Consider the following 22,515-nt stretch of genomic DNA (forward strand, 5'->3'; position numbering starts at 1 on the left):
ATGTCTGATCATTATCTTGTGGAGGCGAAGGTGAAAATTTGTAGAGGTTTTCAGAAAAGAAGAGAGAATGTTGGGTTGAAGAGAGTGGTGAGAGTAAGTGAGCTTAGGAAGGAGACGTGTGAGGAAGTACCAGGAGACACTGAATACAGAATGGAAAAAGGTGAGAACAAAGGACGTAAGGGGAGTGGGGGAGGAGTGGGATGTATTTAGGGAAGCAGTGATGGCTTGCGCAAAAAAAGCTTGTGGCATGAGAAGCGTGGGAGGTGGGCAGATTAGAAAGGGTAGTGGGTGGTGGGATGAAGAAGTAAGATTATTAGTGAAAGAGAAGAGAGAGGCATTTGGATGAGTTTTGAAGGGAAATAATGCAAATGAGTGGGAGGTGTATAAAAGAAAGAGGCAGGAGGTCAATGGAAAGGTGCAAGAGGTGAAAAAGAGGGCAAATGAGAGTTGGGGTGAGAGAGTATCATTAAATTTTAGGGATAATAAAAAGATGTTTTGGATGGAAGTAAATAAAGTGCATAAGACAAGGGAACAAATGGGAACTTCAGTGAGGGGGCTAATGGAAAGGTGATAACAAGTAGTGGTGATGTGAGAAGGAGATGGAGTGAGTATTTTCAAGATTTGTTGAATGTTTGATGATAAGAGTGGCAGATATAGGGTGTTTTCATTGAGGTGGTGTGCAAAATGTGCAAAGTGAGAGGGTTAGGGAAAATGATTTGGTAAACAGAAAAGAGGTAGTAAAAGCTTTGTGGAAGATGAAAGCAGGCAAGGCAGCAGGTTTGGATAGTATTACAGTAGAATTTATTAAAAAAGGGGGCGAGTGTATTGTTGACAGGTTGTTAAGGTTATTCAATGTATATATGATTCATGGTGAGGTGCCTGAGGATTGGCGGAGTGCTTGCATAGTGCCATTGTACAAAGGCAAAGGGGACAAAGGTGAGTGCTCAAATTACAGAGGTATAAGTTTGTTGAGTATTCCTGGGAAATTATATGGGAGGGTATTGATCGAGAGGGTGAAATCATGTGCAGAGCATCAGATTGGGGAAGAGCAGTGTGGTTTCAGAAGTGGTAGAGGATGTGTGGATCAGGTGTTTCCTTTGAAGAATGTATGTGAGAAGTACTTAGGAAAGCAAAAGGATTTGTATTTACTATTTATGGATCTGGAGAAGTCATATGATAGAGTTGATAGAGATGCTCTGTGGAAGGTATCAAGAATATATAGTGTGGGAGGCAAGTTGTTAGAAGCAGTGAAAAGTTTTTACCGAGGATGTAAGGCATGTATATGTGCAGGAAGAGAGGAAAGTGATTGGTTCTCAGTGAATGTAGGTTTGCGGCAGAGGTGTGTGATGTCTCCATGGTTGTTTAATTTGTTTATGGATGGGGTTGATAGGGAGGTGAATGCAAGAGTTTTGGAGAGGGGCAAAAATGCAGTCTGTTGTGGATGAGAGAGCTTGGGAAATGAGTCAGTTGTTGTTCACTGATGATACAGCACTGGTGGCTGATTCATGTGAGAAAATGCAGAAGCTGGTGACTGAGTTTGGTAAAGTATGTGAAAGAACAAAGTTAAGAGTAAATGTGAATAAGAGCAAGGTTATTAGGTACAGTAGGGTTGAGGGTCAAGTCAATTGGGAGGTAAGTTTGAATGGAGAAAAACTGGAGGAAGTAAAGTGGTTTAGATATCTGGGAGTGGATCTGGCAGCAGATGGAACCATGGAAGCGGAAGTGAATCATAGGGTGGGGGAGGGGGCGAATATTCTGGGAGCCTTGAAGAATGTTTGGAAGTCAAGAACATTATCTCGGAAAGCAAAAATGCGTATGTCTGAAGGAATAGTGGTTCCAATAATGTTGTATGGTTGCGAGGTGTGGGATATGGATAGAGTTGTGCACAGGAGGGTGGATGTGCTGGAAATGAGATGTTTGAGGACAATATGTGGTGTGAGGTGGTTTGATCGAGTAAGTAATGTAAGGGTAAGAGAGATGTGTGGAAATAAAACGAGTGTGGTTGAGAGAGCAGAAGAGGGTGTTTTGAAATGGTTTGGTCACATGGAGAGAATGAGTGAGGAAAGATTGACCAAGAGGATATATGTGTCAGAGGTGGAGGGAACGAGGAGAAGTGGGAGACCAAATTGTAGGTGGAAAGATGGAGTGAAAAAGATTTTGAGTGATCGGGGCCTGAACGTGCAGGAGGGTGCAAGGTGTGTAAGGAATAGAGTGAATTGGAACGATGTGGTATACCGGGGTCGACGTGCCGTCAATGGATTGAACCAGGCGCATGTGATGCGTCTGGGGTAAACCATTGAAAGTTCTGTGGGGCCTGGATGTGGAAAGGGAGCTGTGGTTTCGGTGCATAATTACATGACAGCCTATAGAGTGAGGGTGAACGAATGGGGCCTTTGTTGTCCTTTCCTAGCGCTACCTCACACACATGACGGGGGAGGGGGTTGTTATTTCCATGTGTAGCGAGGTGGCGATGGGTATAAATAAAGGCAGACAGTATGAATTATGTACATGTGTATATATGTATATGTCTGTGTGTGTATATATATGTGTACATTGAGATGTATAGGTGTATATATATTTGCATTTGTGGGCGTGTATATATATAAATGTGTATGTGGGTGGGTTGGGCCATTCTTTCGTCTGTTTCATTGCGCTACCTCACTAACGCGGGAGACAGCGACAAAGCCAAATAAATAAATAAATATATATATATATTTTTCTTTCTTTTTGCTTTGTCGCTGTCTCCCGCGTTTGCGAGGTAGCGCAAGGAAACAGACGAAAGAAATGGCCCAACCCACCCCATAACCTTCTATATACATATGTCCACACACGCAAATATACATACCTACACAGCTATCCATGGTTCACCCCAGACGCTTCACATGCCCTGATTCAATCCACTGACAGCACGTCAACACCGGTATACCACATCGATCCAATTCACTCTATTCCTTGCCCTCCTTTCACCCTCCTGCATGTTCAGGCCCCGATCACACAAAATCTTTTTCACTCCATCTTTCGACCCCCAATTTGGTCTCCCACTTCTCCTCGTTCCCTCCACCTCCGACACATATATCCTCTTGGTCAATCTTTCCTCACTCATTCTCTCCATGTGCCCAAACCATTTCAAAACACCCTCTTCTGCTCTCTCAACCAAGCTCTTTTTATTTCCACACATCTCTCTTACCCTTACGTTACTTACTCGATCAAACCACCTCACACCACACATTGTCCTCAAACATCTCATTTCCAGCACATCCATCCTCCTGCGCACAACTCTATCCATAGCCCAAGCCTCGCAACCATACAACATTGTTGGAACCACTATTCCTTCAAACATACCCATTTTTGCTTTCCGAGATAATGTTCTCGACTTCCACGCATTCTTCAAGGCTCAAGGATTTTCGCCCCCTCCCCCACCCTATGATCTACTTCCGCTTCCATGGTTCCATCCGCTGACAGATCCACTCCCAGATATCTAAAACACTTTACTTCCTCCAGTTTTTCTCCATTCAAACTTACCTCCCAATTGACTTGACCCTCAACCCTACTGTACCTAATTACCTTGCTCTTATTCACATTTACTCTTTACTTTCTTCTTTCACACACTTTACCAAACTCAGTCACCAGCTTCTGCAGTTTCTCACATGAATCAGCCACCAGCGCTGTATCATCAGCGAACAACAACTGACTCACTTCCCAAGCTCTCTCATCCCCAACAGACTTCATACTTGCCCCTCTTTCCAAAACTCTTGCATTTACCTCCCTAACAACCCCATCCATAAACAAATTAAACAACCAAGGAGACATCGCACACCCCTGCCGCAAACCTACATTCACTGAGAACGAATCAATTTCCTCTCTCTCTCTCTCTCTCTCTCTCTCTCTCTCTCTCTCTCTCTATATATATATATATATATATATATATATAGATATATAGATATCTGGGAGTGGATCTGGCAGCGGATGGAACCATGGAAGCGGAAGTGGATCATAGGGTGGGGGAGGGGGCGAAAATTCTGGGGGCCTTGAAGAATGTGTGGAAGTCGAGAACATTATCTCGGAAAGCAAAAATGGGTATGTTTGAAGGAATAGTGGTTCCAACAATGTTGTATGGTTGCGAGGCGTGGGCTATGGATAGAGTTGTGCGCAGGAGGATGGATGTGCTGGAAATGAGATGTTTGAGGACAATGTGTGGTGTGAGGTGGTTTGATCGAGTGAGTAACGTAAGGGTAAGAGAGATGTGTGGAAATAAAAAGAGCGTGATTGAGAGAGCAGAAGAGGGTGTTTTGAAGTGGTTTGGGCACATTGAGAGAATGAGTGAGGAAAGATTGACCAAGAGAATACATGTGTCGGAGGTGGAGGGAACGAGGAGAAGAGGGAGACCAAATTGGAGGTGGAAAGATGGAGTAAAAAAGATTTTGTGTGATTGGGGCCTGAACATGCAGGGGGGTGAAAGGAGGGCAAGGAATAGAGTGAATTGGAGCGATGTGGTATACCAGGGTTGACGTGCTATCAGTGGATTGAATCAAGGTATGTGAAGCGTCTGGGGTAAACCATGGAAAGCTGTGTATGTATGTATATTTGCGTGTGTGGACTTATGTATATACATGTGTATGGAGGGGGTTGGGCCATTTCTTTCGTCTGTTTCCTTGCGCTACCTCGCAAACGCGGGAGACAGCGACAAAGTATAATAAATAAATATAAATATAAATATATATATATATTCACTGAGAACCAATAACTTTCCTCTCTTCCTACACGTACACATGCCTTACATCCTCGATAAAAACTTTTCATTGCTTCTAACAACTTGCCTCCCACACCATATATTCTTAATACCTTCCACAGAGCATCTCTATCAACTCTATCATATGCCTTCTCCAGATCCATAAATGCTTCATACAAATCGATTTCCTTTTCTAAGTATTTCTCACATACATTCTTCAAAGCAAACACCTGATACACACATCCTCTACCACTTCTGAAACCACACTGCTCTTCACCAATCTGATGCTCTGTACATGCCTTCACCCTCTCAATCAATACCCTCCCATATAATTTACCAGGAATACTCAACAAACTTATACCTCTGTAATTTGAGCACTCACTCTTATCCCCTTTCCCTTTGTACAATGGCACTATGCACACATTCAGCCAATCCTCAGGCACCTCACCATGAGTCATACATACATTAAATAACCTTACCAACCAGTCAACAACACAGTCACCCCCTTTTTTAATAAATTCCACTGCAATACCATCCAAACCTGCTGCCTTGCCGGCTTTCATCTTCCGCAAACCTTTTACTACCTCTTCTCTGTTTACCAAATCATTTTCCCTAACCCTCTCACTTTGCACACCACCTCGACCAAAACACCCTATATCTGCCACTCTATCATCAAACAAATTCAACAAACCTTCAAAATACTCACTCCATCTCCTTCTCACATCACCACTACTTTTTATCACCTCCCCATTTGCGCCCTTCACTGAAGTTCCCATTTGCTCCCTAGTCTTACGCACTTTATTTACCTCCTTCCAGAACATCTTTTTATTCTCCCTAAAATTTAATGATACTCTCTCACCCCAACTCTCATTTGCCCTTTTTTTCACCTCTTGCACCTTTCACTTGACCTCCTGTCTCTTTCTTTTATACATCTCCCACTCAATTGCATTTTTTCCCTGCAAAAATCGTCCAAATGCCTCTCTCTTCTCTTTCACTAATACTCTTACTTCTTCATCCCACCACTCACTACCCTTTCTAATCAACCCACCTCCCACTCTTCTCATGCCACAAGCATCTTTTGCGCAATCCATCACTGATTCCCTAAATACATCCCATTCCTCCCCCACTCCCCTTACTTCCATTCTTCTCACCTTTTTCCATTCTGTACTCAGTCTCTCCTGGTGTGTGTGATGTCTCCATGTTTGTTTAATTTGTTTATGGATGGGGTTGTTAGGGAGGTGAATGCAAGAGTTTTGGAAAGAGGGGCAAGTATGAAGTCTGTTGGGGATGAGAGAGCTTGGGAAGTGAGTCAGTTGTTGTTCGCTGATGATACAGCGCTGGTGGCTGATTCATGTGAGAAACTGCAGAAGCTGGTGACTGAGTTTAGTAAAGTGTGTGAAAGAAGAAAGTTAAGAGTAAATGTGAATAAGAGCAAGGTTATTAGGTACAGTAGGGTTGAGGGTCAAGTCAATTGGGAGGTGAGTTTGAATGGAGAAAAACTGGAAGAAGCAAAGTGTTTTAGATATCTGGGAGTGGATCTGTCAGCGGATGGAACCATGGAAGCGGAAGTGGATCATAGGGTGGGGGAGGGGGCGAAAACTCTGGGAGCCTTGAAGAATGTGTGGAAGTCGAGAACATTATCTCGGAAAGCAAAAATGGGTATGTTTGAAGGAATAGTGGTTCCAACAATGTAGTATGGTTGCAAGGCGTGGGCTATGGATAGAGTTGTGCACAGGAGGATGGATGTGCTGGAAATGAGATGTTTGAGGACAATATGTGGTGTGAGGTGGTTTGATCGAGTAAGTAACGTAAGGGTAAGAGAGATGTATGGAAATAAAAAGAGCGTGGTTGAGAGAGCAGAAGAGGGTGTTTTGAAATGGTTTCGGGCACATGGAGAGAATGAGTGAGGAAAGATTGACCAAGAGATATATGTGTCGGAGGTGGAGGGAACGAGGAGAAGAAGGAGACCAAATTGGAGGTGGAAAGATGGAGTGAAAAAGATTTTGTGTGATCGGGGCCTGAACATGCAGGAGGGTGAAAGGAGGGCAAGGAATAGAGTGAATTGGAGCGATGTGGTATACCGGGGTTGACGTGCTGTCAGTGGATTGAATCAAGGCATGTGAAGTGTCTGGGGTAAACAATGGAAAGCTGTGTAGGTATGTATATTTGCGTGTGTGGACGTATGTATATACATGTGTATGGGGGTGGGTTGGGCCATTTCTTTCGTCTGTTTCCTTGCGCTACCTCGCAAACGCGGGAGACAGCGACAAAGCAAAAAAAAAAAAATATATATATATATATATATATATATATATATATATGTATGACTCATGGTGAGGTGCCTGAGGATTGGCGGAATGCGTGCATAGTGCCATTGTACAAAGGCAAAGGGGATAAGAGTGAGTGCTCAAATTACAGAGGTATAAGTTTGTTGAGTATTCCTGGTAAATTATATGGGAGGGTATTGATTGAGAGGGTGAAGGCATGTACAGAGCATCAGATTGGGGAAGAGCAGTGTGGTTTCAGAAGTGGTAGAGGATGTGTGGATCAGGTGTTTGCTTTGAAGAATGTATGTGAGAAATACTTAGAAAAGCAAATGGATTTGTATGTAGCATTTATGGATCTGGAGAAGGCATATGATAGAGTTGATAGAGATGCTCTGTGGAAGGTATTAAGAATATATGGTGTGGGAGGAAAGTTGTTAGAAGCAGTGAAAAGTTTTTATCGAGGATGTAAGGCATGTGTACGTGTAGGAAGAGAGGAAAGTGATTGGTTCTCAGTGAATGTAGGTTTGCAGCAGGGGTGTGTGATGTCTCCATGGTTGTTTAATTTGTTTATGGATGGGGTTGTTAGGGAGGTAAATGCAAGAGTTTTGGAAAGAGGGGCAAGTATGAAGTCTGTTGGGGATGAGAGAGCTTGGGAAGTGAGTCAGTTGTTGTTCGCTGATGATACAGCGCTGGTGGCTGATTCGTGAGAAACTGCAGAAGCTGGTGACTGAGTTTGGTAAAGTGTGTGGAAGAAGAAAGTTAAGAGTAAATGTGAATAAGAGCAAGGTTATTAGGTACAGTAGGGTTGAGGGTCAAGTCAATTGGGAGGTGAGTTTGAATGAAGAAAAACTGGAGGAAGTGAAGTGTTTTAGATATCTGGGAGTGGATCTGGCAGCGGATGGAACCATGGAAGCGGAAGTGGATCATAGGGTGGGGGAGGGGGCGAAAATTCTGGGGGCCTTGAAGAATGAGTGGAAGTCGAGAACATTATCTCGGAAAGCGAAAATGGGTATGTTTGAAGGAATAGTGGTTCCAACAATGTTGCATGGTTGCGAGGCGTGGGCTATGGAGAGAGTTGTGCGCAGGAGGATGGATGTGCTGGAAATGAGATGTTTGAGGACAATGTGTGGTGTGAGGTGGTTTGATCGAGTGAGTAACGTAAGGGTAAGAGAGATGTGTGGAAATAAAAAGAGCGTGGTTGAGAGAGCAGAAGAGGGTGTTTTGAAGTGGTTTGGGCACATGGAGAGAATGAGTGAGGAAAGATTGACCAAGAGGATATATGTGTCGGAGGTGGAGGGAACAAGGAGAAGGGGGAGACCAAATTGGAGGTGGAAAGATGGAGTGAAAAAGATTTTGTGTGATCGGGGCCTGAACATGCAGGAGGGTGAAAGGAGGGCAAGGAATAGAGTGAATTGGAGCGATGTGGTATACCGGGGTTGACGTGCTGTCAGTGGATTGAATCAAGGCATGTGAAGCATCTGGGGTAAACCATGGAAAGCTGTGTAGGTTTGTATATTTGCGTGTGTGGACGTATGTATATACATGTGTATGGGGGGGTTGGGCCATTTCTTTCGTCTGTTTCCTTGCGCTACCTCGCAAACGCGGGAGACAGCGACAAAGTATAAAAAAAAAAAACAATATATATATATATATATATATATATATATATATATATTTATATATATATATATATGTAAGAAAGTAAATTCTCGATTAATATGGGTAAAACTGAAAGTTGATGGAGAGAGATGGGTGATTATTGGTGCATATGCACCTGGGCATGAGAAGAAAGATCATGAGAGGCAAGTGTTTTGGGAGCAGCTGAATGAGTGTGTTAGTGGTTTTGATGTACGAGACCGGGTTATAGTGATGGGTGATTTGAATGCAAAGGTGAGTAATGTGGCAGTTGAGGGAATAATTGGTATACATGGGGTGTTCAGTGTTGTAAATGGAAATGGTGAAGAGCTTGTAGATTTATGTGCTGAAAAAGGACTGATGATTGGGAATACCTGGTTTAAAAAGCGAGATATACATAAGTATACTTATGTAAGTAGGAGAGATTGCCAGAGAGCGTTATTGGATTACGTGTTAATTGACAGGCGCGCGAAAGAGAGACTTTTGGATGTTAATGTGCTGAGAGGTGCAACTGGAGGGATGTCAGATCATTATCTTGTGGAGGCTAAGGTGAAGATTTGTATGGGTTTTCAGAAAAGAAGAGTGAATGTTGGGGTGAAGAGGGTGGTGAGAGTAAGTGAGCTTGGGAAGGAGACTTGTGTGAGGAAGTACCAGGGGAGACTGAGTACAGAATGGAAAAAGGTGAGAACAATGGAAGTAAGGGAAGTGGGGGAGGAATGGGATGTATTTAGGGAATCAGTGATGGATTGTGCAAAAGATGCTTGTGGCATGAGAAGAGTGGGAGGTGGGTTGATTAGAAAGGGTAGTGAGTGGTGGGATGAAGAAGTAAGACTATTAGTGAAAGAGAAGAGAGAGGCATTTGGACGATTTTTGCAGGGAAAAAATGAAATTGAGTGGGAGATGTATAAAAGAAAGAGACAGGAGGTCAAGAGAAAGGTGCAAGAGGTGAAAAAAAGGGCAAATGAGAGTTGGGGTGAGAGAGTATCATTAAATTTTAGGGAGAATAAAAAGATGTTCTGGAAGGAGGCAAATAAAGTGCGTAAGACAAGGGAGCAAATGGGAACTTCAGTGAAGGGCGCAAATGGGGAGGTGATAACAAGTAGTGGTGATGTGAGAAGGAGATGGAGAGAGTATTTTGAAGGTTTGTTGAATGTGTTTGATGATAGAGTGGCAGATATAGGGTGTTTTGGTCGAGGTGGTGTGCAAAGTGAGAAGGTTAGGGAAAATGATTTGGTAAACAGAGAAGAGGTAGTAAAAGCTTTGCGGAAGATGAAAGCCGGGAAGGCAGCAGGTTTGGATGGTATTGCAGTGGAATTTATTAAAAAAGGGGGTGACTGTATTGTAGACTGGTTGGTAAGGTTATTTAATGTATGTATGACTCATGGTGAGGTGCCTGAGGATTGGCGGAATGCGTGCATAGTGCCATTGTACAAAGGCAAAGGGGATAAGAGTGAGTGCTCAAATTACAGAGGCATAAGTTTGTTGAGTATTCCTGGTAAATTATATGGGAGGATATTGATTGAGAGGGTGAAGGTATGTACAGAGCATCAGATTGGGGAAGAGCAGTGTGGTTTCAGAAGTGGTAGAGGATGTGTGGATCAGGTGTTTGCTTTGAAGAATGTATGTGAGAAATACTTAGAAAAGCAAATGGATTTGTATGTAGCTTTTATGGATCTGGAGAAGGCATATGATAGAGTTGATAGAGATGCTCTGTGGAAGGTATTAAGAATATATGGTGTGGGAGGCAAGTTGTTAGAAGCAGGGAAAAGTTTTTATCGAGGATGTAAGGCATGTGTACGTGTAGGAAGAGAGGAAAGTGATTGGTTCTCAGTGAATGTAGGTTTGCGGCAGGGGTGTGTGATGTCTCCATGGTTGTTTAATTTGTTTATGGATGGGGTGGTTAGGGAGGTGAATGCAAGAGTTTTGGAAAGAGGGGCAAATATGAAGTCTGTTGTGGATGAGAGAGCTTGGGAAGTGAGTCAGGTGTTGTTCGCTGATGATACAGCGCTGGTGGCTGATTCATGTGAGAAAGAAGAAAGTTAAGAGTAAATGTGAATAAGAGCAAGGTTATTAGGTACAGTAGGGTTGAGGGTCAAGTCAATTGGGAGGTGAGTTTGAATGGAGAAAAACTGGAGGAAGTGAAGTGTTTTAGATATCTGGGAGTGGATCTGGCAGCGGATGGAACCATGGAAGCGGAAGTGGATCATAGGGTAGGGGAGGGGGCGAAAATTCTGGGAGCCTTGAAGAATGTGTGGAAGCCGAGAACATTATCTCGGAAAGCAAAAATGGGTATGTTTGAAGGAATAGTCGTTCCAACAATGTTGTATGGTTGCGAGGCGTGGGCTATGGATAGAGTTGTGCGCAGGAGGATGGATGTGCTGGAAATGAGATGTTTGAGGACAATGTGTGGTGTGAGGTGGTTTGATCGAGTAAGTAACGTAAGGGTAAGAGAGATGTGTGGAAATAAAAAGAGTGTGGTTGAGAGAGCAGAAGAGGGTGTTTTGAAATGGTTCGGGCACATGGAGAGAATGAGTGAGGAAAGATTGACCAAGAGGATATATGTGTCGGAGGTGGAGGGAACGAGGAGAAGAGGGAGACCAAATTGGAGGTAGAAATATGGAGTGAAAAAGATTTAGTGTGATCGGGGCCTGAACATGCAGGAGGGTGAAAGGAGGGCAAGGAATAGAGTGAATTGGAGCAATGTGGTATACCGGGGTTGACGTGCTGTCAGTGGATTGAATCAGGGCAGGTTTAGCGTCTGGGGTAAACCATGGAAAGCTGTGTAGGTATGTATATTTGCGTGTGTGGACGTATATATATACATGTGTATGGGGGTGGGTTGGGCCATTTCTTTCGTCTGTTTCCTTGCGCTACCTCGCAAACGCGGGAGACAGCGGCAAAAAAAAAAATATATATATATATATATATATTTTCTTTTTTTTTTTTTTTATACTTTGTCGCTGTCTCCCGCGTTTGCGAGGTAGCGCAAGGAAACAGACGAAAGAAATGGCCCAACCCCCCCCATACACATGTACATACACACGTCCACACACGCAAATATACATACCTACACAGCTTTCCATGGTTTACCCCAGACGCTTCACATGCCTTGATTCAATCCACTGACAGCACGTCAACCCCTGTATACCACATCGCTCCAATTCACTCTATTCCTTGCCCTCCTTTCACCCTCCTGCATGTTCAGGCCCCGATCACACAAAATCTTTTCACTCCATCTTTCCACCTCCAATTTGGTCTCCCTCTTCTCCTCGTTCCCTCCACCTCCGACACATATATCCTCTTGGTCAATCTTTCCTCACTCATTCTCTCCATGTGCCCAAACCATTTCAAAACACCCTCTTCTGCTCTCTCAACCACGCTCTTTTTATTTCCACACATCTCACTTACCCTTACGTTACTTACTCGATCAAACCACCTCACACCACACATTGTCCTCAAACATCTCATTTCCAGCACATCCATCCTCCTGCGCACAACTCTATCCATAGCCCACGCCTCGCAACCATACAACATTGTTGGAACCACTATTCCTTCAAACATACCCATTTTTGCTTTCCGAGATAATGTTCTCGACTTCCACACATTTTTCAATGGCTCCCAAAATTTTCGCCCCCTCCCCCACCCTATGATCCACTTCCGCTTCCATGGTTCCATCCGCTGACAGATCCACTCCCAGATATCTAAAACACTTCACTTCCTCCAGTTTTTCTCCATTCAAACTCACCTCCCAATTGACTTGACCCTCAACCCTACTGTACCTAATAACCTTGCTCTTATTCACATTTACTCTTAACTTTCTTCTTCCACACACTTTACCAAACTCAGTCACCAGCTTCTGCAGTTTCTCACATGAATCAGCCACCAGCGCTGTATCATCAGCGAACAACAACTGACTCACTTCCCAAGCTCTCTCATCCCCAACAGACTTCATACTTGCCCCTCTTTCCAAGACTCTTGCATTTACCTCCCTAACAACCCCATCCATAAACAAATTAAACAACCATGGAGACATCACACACCCCTGCCGCAAACCTACATTCACTGAGAACCAATCACTTTCCTCTCTTCCTACACGTACACATGCCTTACATCCTCGATAAAAACTTTTCACTGCTTCTAACAACTTGCCTCCCACACCATATATTCTTAATACCTTCCACAGAGCATCTCTATCAACTCTATCATATGCCTTCTCCAGATCCATAAATGCTACATACAAATCCATTTGCTTTTCTAAGTATTTCTCACATACATTCTTCAAAGCAAACACCTGATCCACACATCCTCTACCACTTCTGAAACCACACTGCTCTTCCCCAATCTGATGCTCTGTACATGCCTTCACCCTCTCAATCAATACCCTCCCATATAATTTACCAGGAATACTCAACAAACTTATACCTCTGTAATTTGAGCACTCACTCTTATCCCCTTTGCCTTTGTACAATGGCACTATGCACGCATTCCGCCAATCCTCAGGCACCTCACCATGAGTCATACATACATTAAATAACCTTACCAACCAGTCAACAATACAGTCACCCCCTTTTTTAATAAATTCCACTGCAATACCATCCAAACCTGCTGCCTTGCCGGCTTTCATCTTCCGCAAAGCTTTTACTACCTCTTCTCTGTTTACCAAATCATTTTCCCTAACCCTCTCACTTTGCACACCACCTCGACCCAAACACCCTATATCTGCCACTCTGTCATCAGACACATTCAACAAACCTTCAAAATACTCATTCCATCTCCTTCTCACATCACCACTACTTGTTATCACCTCCCCATTTGCGCCCTTCACTGAAGTTCCCATTTGCTCCCTTGTCTTACGCACCCTATTTACCTCCTTCCAGAACATCTTTTTATTCTCCCTAAAATTTACTGATAGTCTCTCACCCCAACTCTCATTTGCCCTTTTTTTCACCTCTTGCACCTTTCTCTTGACCTCCTGTCTCTTTCTTTTATACTTCTCCCACTCAATTGCATTTTTTCCCTGCAAAAATCATCCAAATGCCTCTCTCTTCTCTTTCACTAATACTCTTACTTCTTCATCCCACCACTCACTACCCTTTCTAAACAGCCCACCTCCCACTCTTCTCATGCCACAAGCATCTTTTGCGCAATCCATCACTGATACCCTAAATACATCCCATTCCTCCCCCACTCCCCTTACTTCCATTGTTCTCACCTTTTTCCATTCTGTATATATATATATATATATATATATATATATATATATATATATATATATATATATATATATATATATATATATATATATCATATATATATATATATTAAAAAAAAGGGGGTGACTGTACTGTTGACTAGTTGGTAAGGTTATTTAATGTATTTATGACTCATGGTGAGGTGCCTGAGGTATGGCGGAATACGTGCATAGTGTCATTGTACAAAGGTAAAGGGGATAAGAGTGAGTGCTCAAATTACAGAGGTATAAGTTTGTTGAGTATTCCTGGTAAATTATATGGGAGGGTATTGATTGAGAGGGTGAAGGCATGTACAGAGCATTAGGTTGGAGAAGAGCAGTGTGGTTTCAGAAGTGGTAGAGGAAGTGTGGATCAGGTGTTTGCTTTGAAGAACGTATGTGAGAAATACTTAGAAAAGCAAATGGATTTGTATGTAGCTTTTATGGATCTGGAGAAGGCATATGATAGAGTTGATAGAGATGCTCTGTGGAAGGTATTAAGAATATATGGTGTGGGAGGCAAGTTGTTAGAAGCAGTGAAAAGTTTTTATCGAGGATGTAAGGCATGTGTACGTGTAGGAAGAGAGGAAAGTGATTGGTTCTCAGCGAATGTAGGTTTGCAGCAGGGGTGTGTGATGTCTCCATGGTTGTTTAATTTGTTTACGGATGGGGTTGTTAGGGAGGTGAATGCAAGAGTTTTGGAAAGAGGGGCAAGTATGAAGTCTGTTGGGGATGAGAGAGCTTGGGAAGTGAGTCAGTTGTTGTTCGCTGATGATACAGCACTGGTGGTTGATTCATGTGAGAAACTGCAGAAGCTGGTGACTGAGTTTGGTAAAGTGTGTGAAAGAAGAAAGTTAAGAGTAAATGTGAATAAGAGCAAGGTTATTAGGTACAGTAGGGTTGAGGGTCAAGTCAATTGGGAGGTAAGTTTTAATGGAGAAAAACTGGAGGAAGTAAAGTGTTTTAGATATCTGAGAGTGGATCTGGCAGCAGATGGAACCATGGAAGCGGAAGTGAATCATAGGGTGGGGGAGGGGGCGAAAATCCTGGGAGCCTTGAAGAATGTGTGGAAGTCGAGAACATTATCTCGGAAAGCAAAAATGGGTATGTTTGAAGGAATAGTGGTTCCACCAATGTTGTATGGTTGCGAGGCGTGGGATATGGATAGAGTTGTGCGCAGGAGGATGGATGTGCTGGAAATGAGATGTTTGAGGACAATGTGAGGTGTGAGGTGGTTTGATCGAGTAAGTAACGTAAGGGTAAGAGAGATGTGTGGAAATAAAAAGAGCGTGGTTGAGAGAGCAGAAGAGGGTGTTTTCAAATGGTTTGGGCACATGGAGAGAATGAGTGAGGAAAGATTGACCAAGAGGATATATGTGTCGGTGGTGGAGGGAACGAGGAGAAGTGGGAGACCAAATTGGAGGTGGAAAGATGGAGTGAAAAAGATTTTGTGTGATTGGGGCCTAAACATGCAGGAGGGTGAAAGGCGGGCAAGGAATAGAGTGAAATGGATCGATGTGCTATACCGGGGTTGACGTGCTGTCAGTGGATTGAATCAGGGCATGTGAAGCGTCTGGGGTAAACCATGGAAAGTTGTGTGGGGCCTGGATGTGGAAAGGGAGCTGTGGTTTCAGGTATTATTGCGTGACAGCTGGAGACTGAGTGTGAACGAATGGGGCCTTTGTTGTCTTTTCCTAGTGCTACCTCGCACACATGAGGGGGGAGGGGGATGTTATTCCATGTGTGGCGAGGTGGCGATGGGAATGAATAGGGACAGACAGGGTGAATTGTGTGCATGGGTATATAAGTATGTGTCTGTGTGTGTATATATATGTGTACATTGAGATGTATGGGTATATATATTTGCGTGTGTGGGCGTGTGTGTGTGTACATTGTGTATGGGGGTGGGTTGGGCCAATTCTTTCGTCTGTTTCATTGCGCTACCCTGCAAACGCGGGAGACAGCGACAAAGCAAAATAAATAAATATAATAATTTTTTTTTCTTTGTCGCTGTCTCCTGCATTTGCGAGGTAGCGCAAGGAAACAGACGAAAGAAATGGCCCAACCCACACCCATACACATGTATATACATACGTCCACACACGCAAATATTCATACCTACACAGCTTTCCATGGTTTACCCCAGACGCTTCACATGCCCTGATTCAATCCACTGACAGCACGTCAACCCCGGTATACCACATCGATCCAATTCACTCTATTCCTTGCCCTCCTTTCACCCTACTGCATGTTCAGGCCCCGATCACACAAAATCTTTTTCACTCCATCTTTCCACCACCAATTTGGTCTCCCACTTCTCCTCGTTCCCTCCACCTCCGACACATATATCCTCTTGGTCAATCTTTCCTCACTCATTCTCTCCATGTGCCCAAACCATTTGAAAACACCCTATTCTGCTCTCTCAACCACACTCTTTTTATTTCCACACATCTCTCTTACCCTTACATTACTTACTCGATCAAACCACCTCACACCACACATGGTCCTCAAACATCTCATTTCCAGCACATCCATCCTCCTGCGCACAACTCTATCCACAGCCCACGCCTCGCAACCATACAACATTGTTGGAACCACTATTCCTTCAAACATACCCATTTTTGCTTTCCGAGATAATGTTCTCGACTTCCACACATTCTTCAAGGCTCCCAGGATTTTCGCCCCCTCCCCCACCCTATGATCTACTTCCGCTTCCATGGTTCCATCCGCTGCCAGATCCACTCCCAGATATCTAAAACACTTTACTTCCTCCAGTTTTTCTCCATTCAAACTTACCTCCCAATTGACTTGACCCTCAACCCTACTGTACCTAATTACCTTGCTCTTATTCACATTTACTATTAACTTTCTTCTTTCACACACGTTACCAAACTCAGTCACCAGCTTCTGCAGTTTCTCACATGAATCAGCCACCAGTGCTGTATCATCAGCGAACAACTGACTCACTTCCCAAGCTCTCTCATCCCCAACAGACTTCATACTTGCCCCTCTTTCCAAAACTCTTGCATTTACCTCCCTAACAACCCCATCCATAAACAAATTAAACAACCATGGAGACATCACACACCCCTGCCGCAAACCTACATTCACTGAGAACCAATCACTTTCCTCTCTTCCTAAACGTACACATGCCTTACATCCTCGAGAAAAACTTTTCACTGCTTCTAACAACTTGCCTCCCACACCATATATTCTTAATACCTTCCACAGAGCATCTCTATCAACTCTATCATATGCCTTCTCCAGATCCATAAATGCTACATACAAATCCATTTGCTTTTCTAAGTATTTCTCACATACATTCTTCAAAGCAAACACCTGATCCACACATCCTCTACCACTTCTGAAACCACACTGCTCTTCCCCAATCTGATGCTCTGTACATGCCTTCACCCTCTCAATCAATACCCTCCCATATAATTTACTAGGAATACTCAACAAACTTATACCTCTGTAATTTGAGCACTCACTCTTATCCCCTTTGCCTTTGTACAATGGCACTATGCACGCATTCCGCCAATCCTCAGGCACTTCACCATGAGCCATACATACATTAAATAACCTTACCAACCAGTCAACAATACAGTCACCCCCTTTTTTTATAGATTCCACTGCAATACCATCCAAACCTACTGCCTTGCCGGCTTTCATCTTCAGCAAAGCTTTTACTACCTCTTCTCTGTTTACCAAATCATTTTCCCTAACCCTCTCACTTTGCACACCACCTCGACCAAAACACCCTATATCTGCCACTCTATCATCAAACACATTCAACAAACCTTCAAAATACTCACTCCATCTCCTCACATCACCACTATTTGTTATCACCTCCCAATTAGTGCCCTTCACTGTAGTTCCCATTTGCTCCCTTGTCTTATGCACTTTATTAACCTCCTTCCAGAACATCTTTTTATTCTCCCTAAAATTTAATGATACTCTCTCACCCCAACTCTCATTCTCCCTCTTTTTCACCTTTTGCACCTTTCTCTTGACCTGTCTCTTTCTTTTATACATCTCCCACTCAATTGCATTTTTTCCCTGCAAAAATTGTCCAAATGCCTCTCTCTTCTCTTTCACTAATAATCTTACTTCTTCATCCCACCACTCACTACCCTTTCTAATCAACCCACCTCCCATGCTTCTCATGCCACAAGCATCTTTTGCGCAAGCCATCACTGCTTCCCTAAATACATCCCATTCCTCCCCAACTCCCCTTACCTCCTTTGTTCTCACCTTTTTCCATTCTGTACTCAGTGTCTCCTGGTACTTCCTCACACAAGTCTCCTTCCCAAGCTCACTTACTCTCACCACCCTCTTCACCCCAACATTCTCTCTTCTTTTCAGAAAACCCATACAAATCTTCACCTTCGCCTCCACAAGATAATGATCAGACTTCCCTCCAGTTGCACCTCTCAGCACATTAACATCCAAAAGTCTCTTTCGCGCGCCTGTCAATTAACATGTGAAAGAGAGACTTTTGGATGTTAATCCATCATAATCCATCATAAAATAAATTACAAAAGTAAATATACAATCAAATCACACTGCTGTCTAATCATAATTTCCGTCAATATAACTGTCTATGCAAAACACACTGACATCAAAAATTTATCAACTCTGTGTCCCTAAATCGGAATTTCAGTTTTTATATCTAAAATGGGAAGCAACTGTTGGGTGAAATAACACAAAGTACACAAAAGATTTTCAAAGCATGCGAGATGATTGCAACTGACCTGTTCAAAAAACTTTAGATACAGGATTGAAAGCCTAACTTGGGAGAAAAGCATAAAAAAGGTTTAACAATTTGATAATTGTAGGATCTGAATAATTAAAGTGTATCTATAATAATCCAGATTCTGTACTGAACAAATTAATCAAGGCAGAGAACTCATCTGGAGGAACAGAAACCAATGATAAATCATACAAGTCAACTTAAGCCCCAAAACTATGGAGATGATGTATCCTTAGCAGATACAGATTACAGGATAATAATATCCATAGCAATATAGATAATGGAAAGGGGAAAGGAGTGATGTACATAGATACGAAGTTTAAGCCTTTTCAGATGACATAGTACCTGACCAAACCAGTCTAACCATAATCAAACCTATTTAAATAATGGATGTAGTCTAACCATTCTTAAACTTCATCATTATCAGGTATTTCTTCAGAATTTTGTGATAATCTAACCTCCTTAACCTTATTCACAAATGGAACTTTATCCTATCATGGATTAATTTACTTGGGTTTACAGGAACCTAAAGTACCTTGTGGCAGTGGAACATCAGCATATCAATGGAATCTAAACATTTTGTGACAAAGAAGGATGAAATATAATGGTTCTAAGTAATCCCATAACATGAAATAATACAGTAATAAAATAACAGGGGAAAATGTGGGTTGATCATTGGAAAAGCTGGTAAAAACACTTCCAGAAATTAGCAGCATTACTGTTGGTGACATCCAGAGAATTTATGATTTCAATTCTTAGTGTAGGTAAATTTTGGGATTTTAAGTCTTGGTTTAGGTTAATTTTGGAATATCAAGTCCTGGTTTGGTTCAGTAAGGTTATGTTAGGTTACGTTTAGTATGTGGTATTATTTCCATTCTGGATATCTAACATATCTAGGGATCTTTGAATCTTGGAATTCGCTGGATGTTTAAATAGGTAACTTTACCCACAAATCATCATAACCCATAGGAACCTCATCTAACTTTCCAAAGTATCTAACAATGACACTGCTTTCAATATATTCTTTGAAATATGTGATGGGGGTTTCATGTTTACATTTAAATTATGATTGCTGTATCTGTTTACATCCAGAGTTTGTTTGCAGTGGCCCACTGAAGGCAAGAAATTCCAGCAAACATTACTTCCATGTGGCAGGAGAATGATGGCAGTGTCTACGATACATTCAGAACATACTGAAGGTTATGGTAACTGCTGGCTGCAAAAATGGTAGGCCAAGTTTTCAAAGTTCTACTGAATTCTTGAAGTGCTCCATCAACTTTGAAATAACAATACAAAGACACTATCCCAGAAATTTACAACCATCCAAATTATCATCTTATTAATTATGAAATGGTTATTTTTCCAAGACATAACACAGGGAATATTATAGTGATGCAGTTTCCAGATTTAGTGAAGGTACCAGTACAAATAAGATAGGCTAAAGTTGTACTTATTGGTACTTTATTGTTCACCTGTTATGTGTCTATCACAATCCTCAGTTGCCTCATATCTTTTCTTAAATTGGTTGATGTTTTTATTTACGAAAATGTCTTAATTCTAATTTTCGTTGATGGTTCAGCATCTGAAGCCCTGACAACAGAGACCCAGTATGGGGTAAGTTAGAAATGTTTTGACAGCCTCAACCTAACACTTTCCCTACACTTCAAGTAGGTGGTGTACACGAAGTTCTGCCACACAGGCACTTCCAGGTGGTGTGGGGGTGTTGCGTTACTTGTAGTGTGTGAGGGGTTGCGTTACTTGCAGTGTGGGAGGTTGCGTTATTGTAGTGTAGAGGGAGGGTTACGTTACTAGCAGAGGGGGTTGCATTACTTGCAGAGGGGGGGGGGGGGTTGCGTTACTTGCGGTGGGGGAGGGTTGTGTTACTTGCAGTGGGGGGAGGGTTGCGTTACTTGTAGTGTGTGGGGGTTGCGTTACTTGCAATGAGAGGGGTTGCGTTACTTGCAGTGTGGGGGTTGCGCTACTTGTAGTGTGGAGGGAGGGTTGTGTTACCTGCAGTGGGGGGAGGGTTGCGTTACTTGCAGTGGGGGGGAGGGTTGCATTACTTGCAGTGAGGGGAGGGTTGCGTTACTTGCAAAGGGGGTTGCTGGCTTGCTGCTCCTGGTATCGGGGGTTTGTGGAGGGACTCAGGCCTAAGGACTTCCCAGCTGATCGTATTTCATGTGTTAAACAAATACCTTTAACCTTACCTCATCAAAGAACGCCACTCGCTACAGCCATTTTGCTTTTAAAGACGATTTCTGTACTAATTTATGATCATTTTTCAACTTGGTTCTCGAAAGATAAAGAGAAAAGGTCCAAAGAACGTCAAATAAAGTCCCTTTCGAAAAAGAAGTGGCTTCCCTGGGGCCTATGTGGCTCTCGACGACCCTTGACGTCAGTCATGGCGAAATCCAATATGCTTTTTGTGGAATGATAATATGATGTATAGTGGGGAACTGGCGTGACTGAGAATATATTGTGGGAATCAATGTGACTGAGGAAGCATAACTGACCCCATCACTTTTCATTCCTAAGGCATAAATATGACACCAGTGTGTGTAATGAAGATCAGGGATAACGTAACATCAGTGTAAAGATATGTAGGTGAAAAGATTGTAGATATCAAGGATTTGAAGAATTATGGTAAAATATTCAAATGTCTCATATCGCAGGTTAGATTGGTATTATTACCGTTTCAGACAATCTAACAATTGTCTTAGAAGTTAAGAGTAGGTTTGATTTGGTTGAAATTGTGTTTCCGATGTTTTGGATATATTTCAAACAAGCATGACCTGCATTTCTATAAAAAAAAATAATTTTCTTGTGATTTTCCCCCCATCCACCCAACACCCGATTTCCAATGAATGTTCCCACTTATCATTATGGGGGAGAGGAAGATCTCTCAAAAGATACTGATTTATGATATAAATGAAGGCAGAACCTTGCGATGCATACTGAAACCATCGCAAGACAAATCAAAGTTCAACTTCCACCTAGGTAGATGTCCGAGACGGTAATTACCGTGAGATTTATCCTGGAAAAGTACTAACTTAATTGTGGTGTGGTGACGTGGAGTGTAGGGGGGTGGATGGCACCTTGTGTGGAGTCTGCTGCTATGTGAGTCGTCTTCATAATTCAACAGGTCGTCGGGTATATTTTCATTACAAATTTGAGAAATATGATCAATCATGATAGCTATCGGAAAATTAGGTTTGTTCTTGTGATTTCCACAAGTGTTGAAGCTAATTGTACATCATCCCCACATTTATCCTCATTACCACCATACACCTACTAACTGGTTAAGTATATATTGTACAAAGAAAAATGATCTGTATCTTGCTCCCTTGACTCTTTAATATCCTCAGTATCTGATGCTTTTACTCTATAGTAAATGTATAAATTTATCCTCTGACACATTGCATACAACAACTAAATTAATATTCCTTATATTATAAAAATAAAATATAGCGACAGTAAAGTTTAACATTTGAAATATTCATAACAAATAAAGTGCTTGTATGGGTTAAATGATTTTTTTCGAATACGTGAATTTAAACATCTTTCTATAGCTTATATTCGCGGAGTCATTATAAAGTGTAACAGTAAACTCAATATTAATCATTTAAATTGACAAACTTTCAAAGAAGCCAAATGCGTTGTTGACGAACACAACTTTACAATAAACTTGTGCTATGGAGACAATGGTAGACATATTTCCTGTCCTTACAGACCCTCTCAAAATGTCGCCTTAATCTCATTCTTTCTTGTACCTTGTGTGAAGTTAGTCGTCCAGGAGAATATTTATACATTCCAAGCATCAACTCTCCAAATGTTTACAACGTACCCTTAAATAAATAGCTTCAGCGATGTGCTCTGTCTTTTAATCAAGTAAAATTGCAAA

The 22,515-nt window shown here is 42.3% G+C and overlaps 1 protein-coding gene across 5 annotated transcripts in view; it reads right to left on the minus strand.

The window, feature by feature from the left end:
- Galt (Galactose-1-phosphate uridylyltransferase) overlaps window positions 1-21,788 on the minus strand; it is a 103,942-nt gene extending 82,154 nt beyond the window's left edge. For 2 of the 5 annotated variants that reach the window (XM_071662203.1, XM_071662200.1), the window contains exon 1: window positions 21,665-21,788. Coding sequence is in view for 1 of the 5 variants with exons in the window: in XM_071662199.1 (XP_071518300.1) it covers window positions 21,665-21,746 (82 nt within the window). In the remaining 4 variants the exon portion in view is untranslated. Of the gene's footprint in view, window positions 1-20,821; window positions 21,014-21,635 lie in introns of those variants that run through there. The other 3 variants (XM_071662199.1, XM_071662202.1, XM_071662201.1) reach the window with 3 other exon arrangements.
- Between the last annotated feature and the right edge of the window lie 727 nt (window positions 21,789-22,515).

The sequence above is a fragment of the Panulirus ornatus genome, chromosome 5 (assembly GCF_036320965.1).
Source record: "Panulirus ornatus isolate Po-2019 chromosome 5, ASM3632096v1, whole genome shotgun sequence".
NCBI classification, from domain to species: domain Eukaryota; kingdom Metazoa; phylum Arthropoda; class Malacostraca; order Decapoda; family Palinuridae; genus Panulirus; species Panulirus ornatus.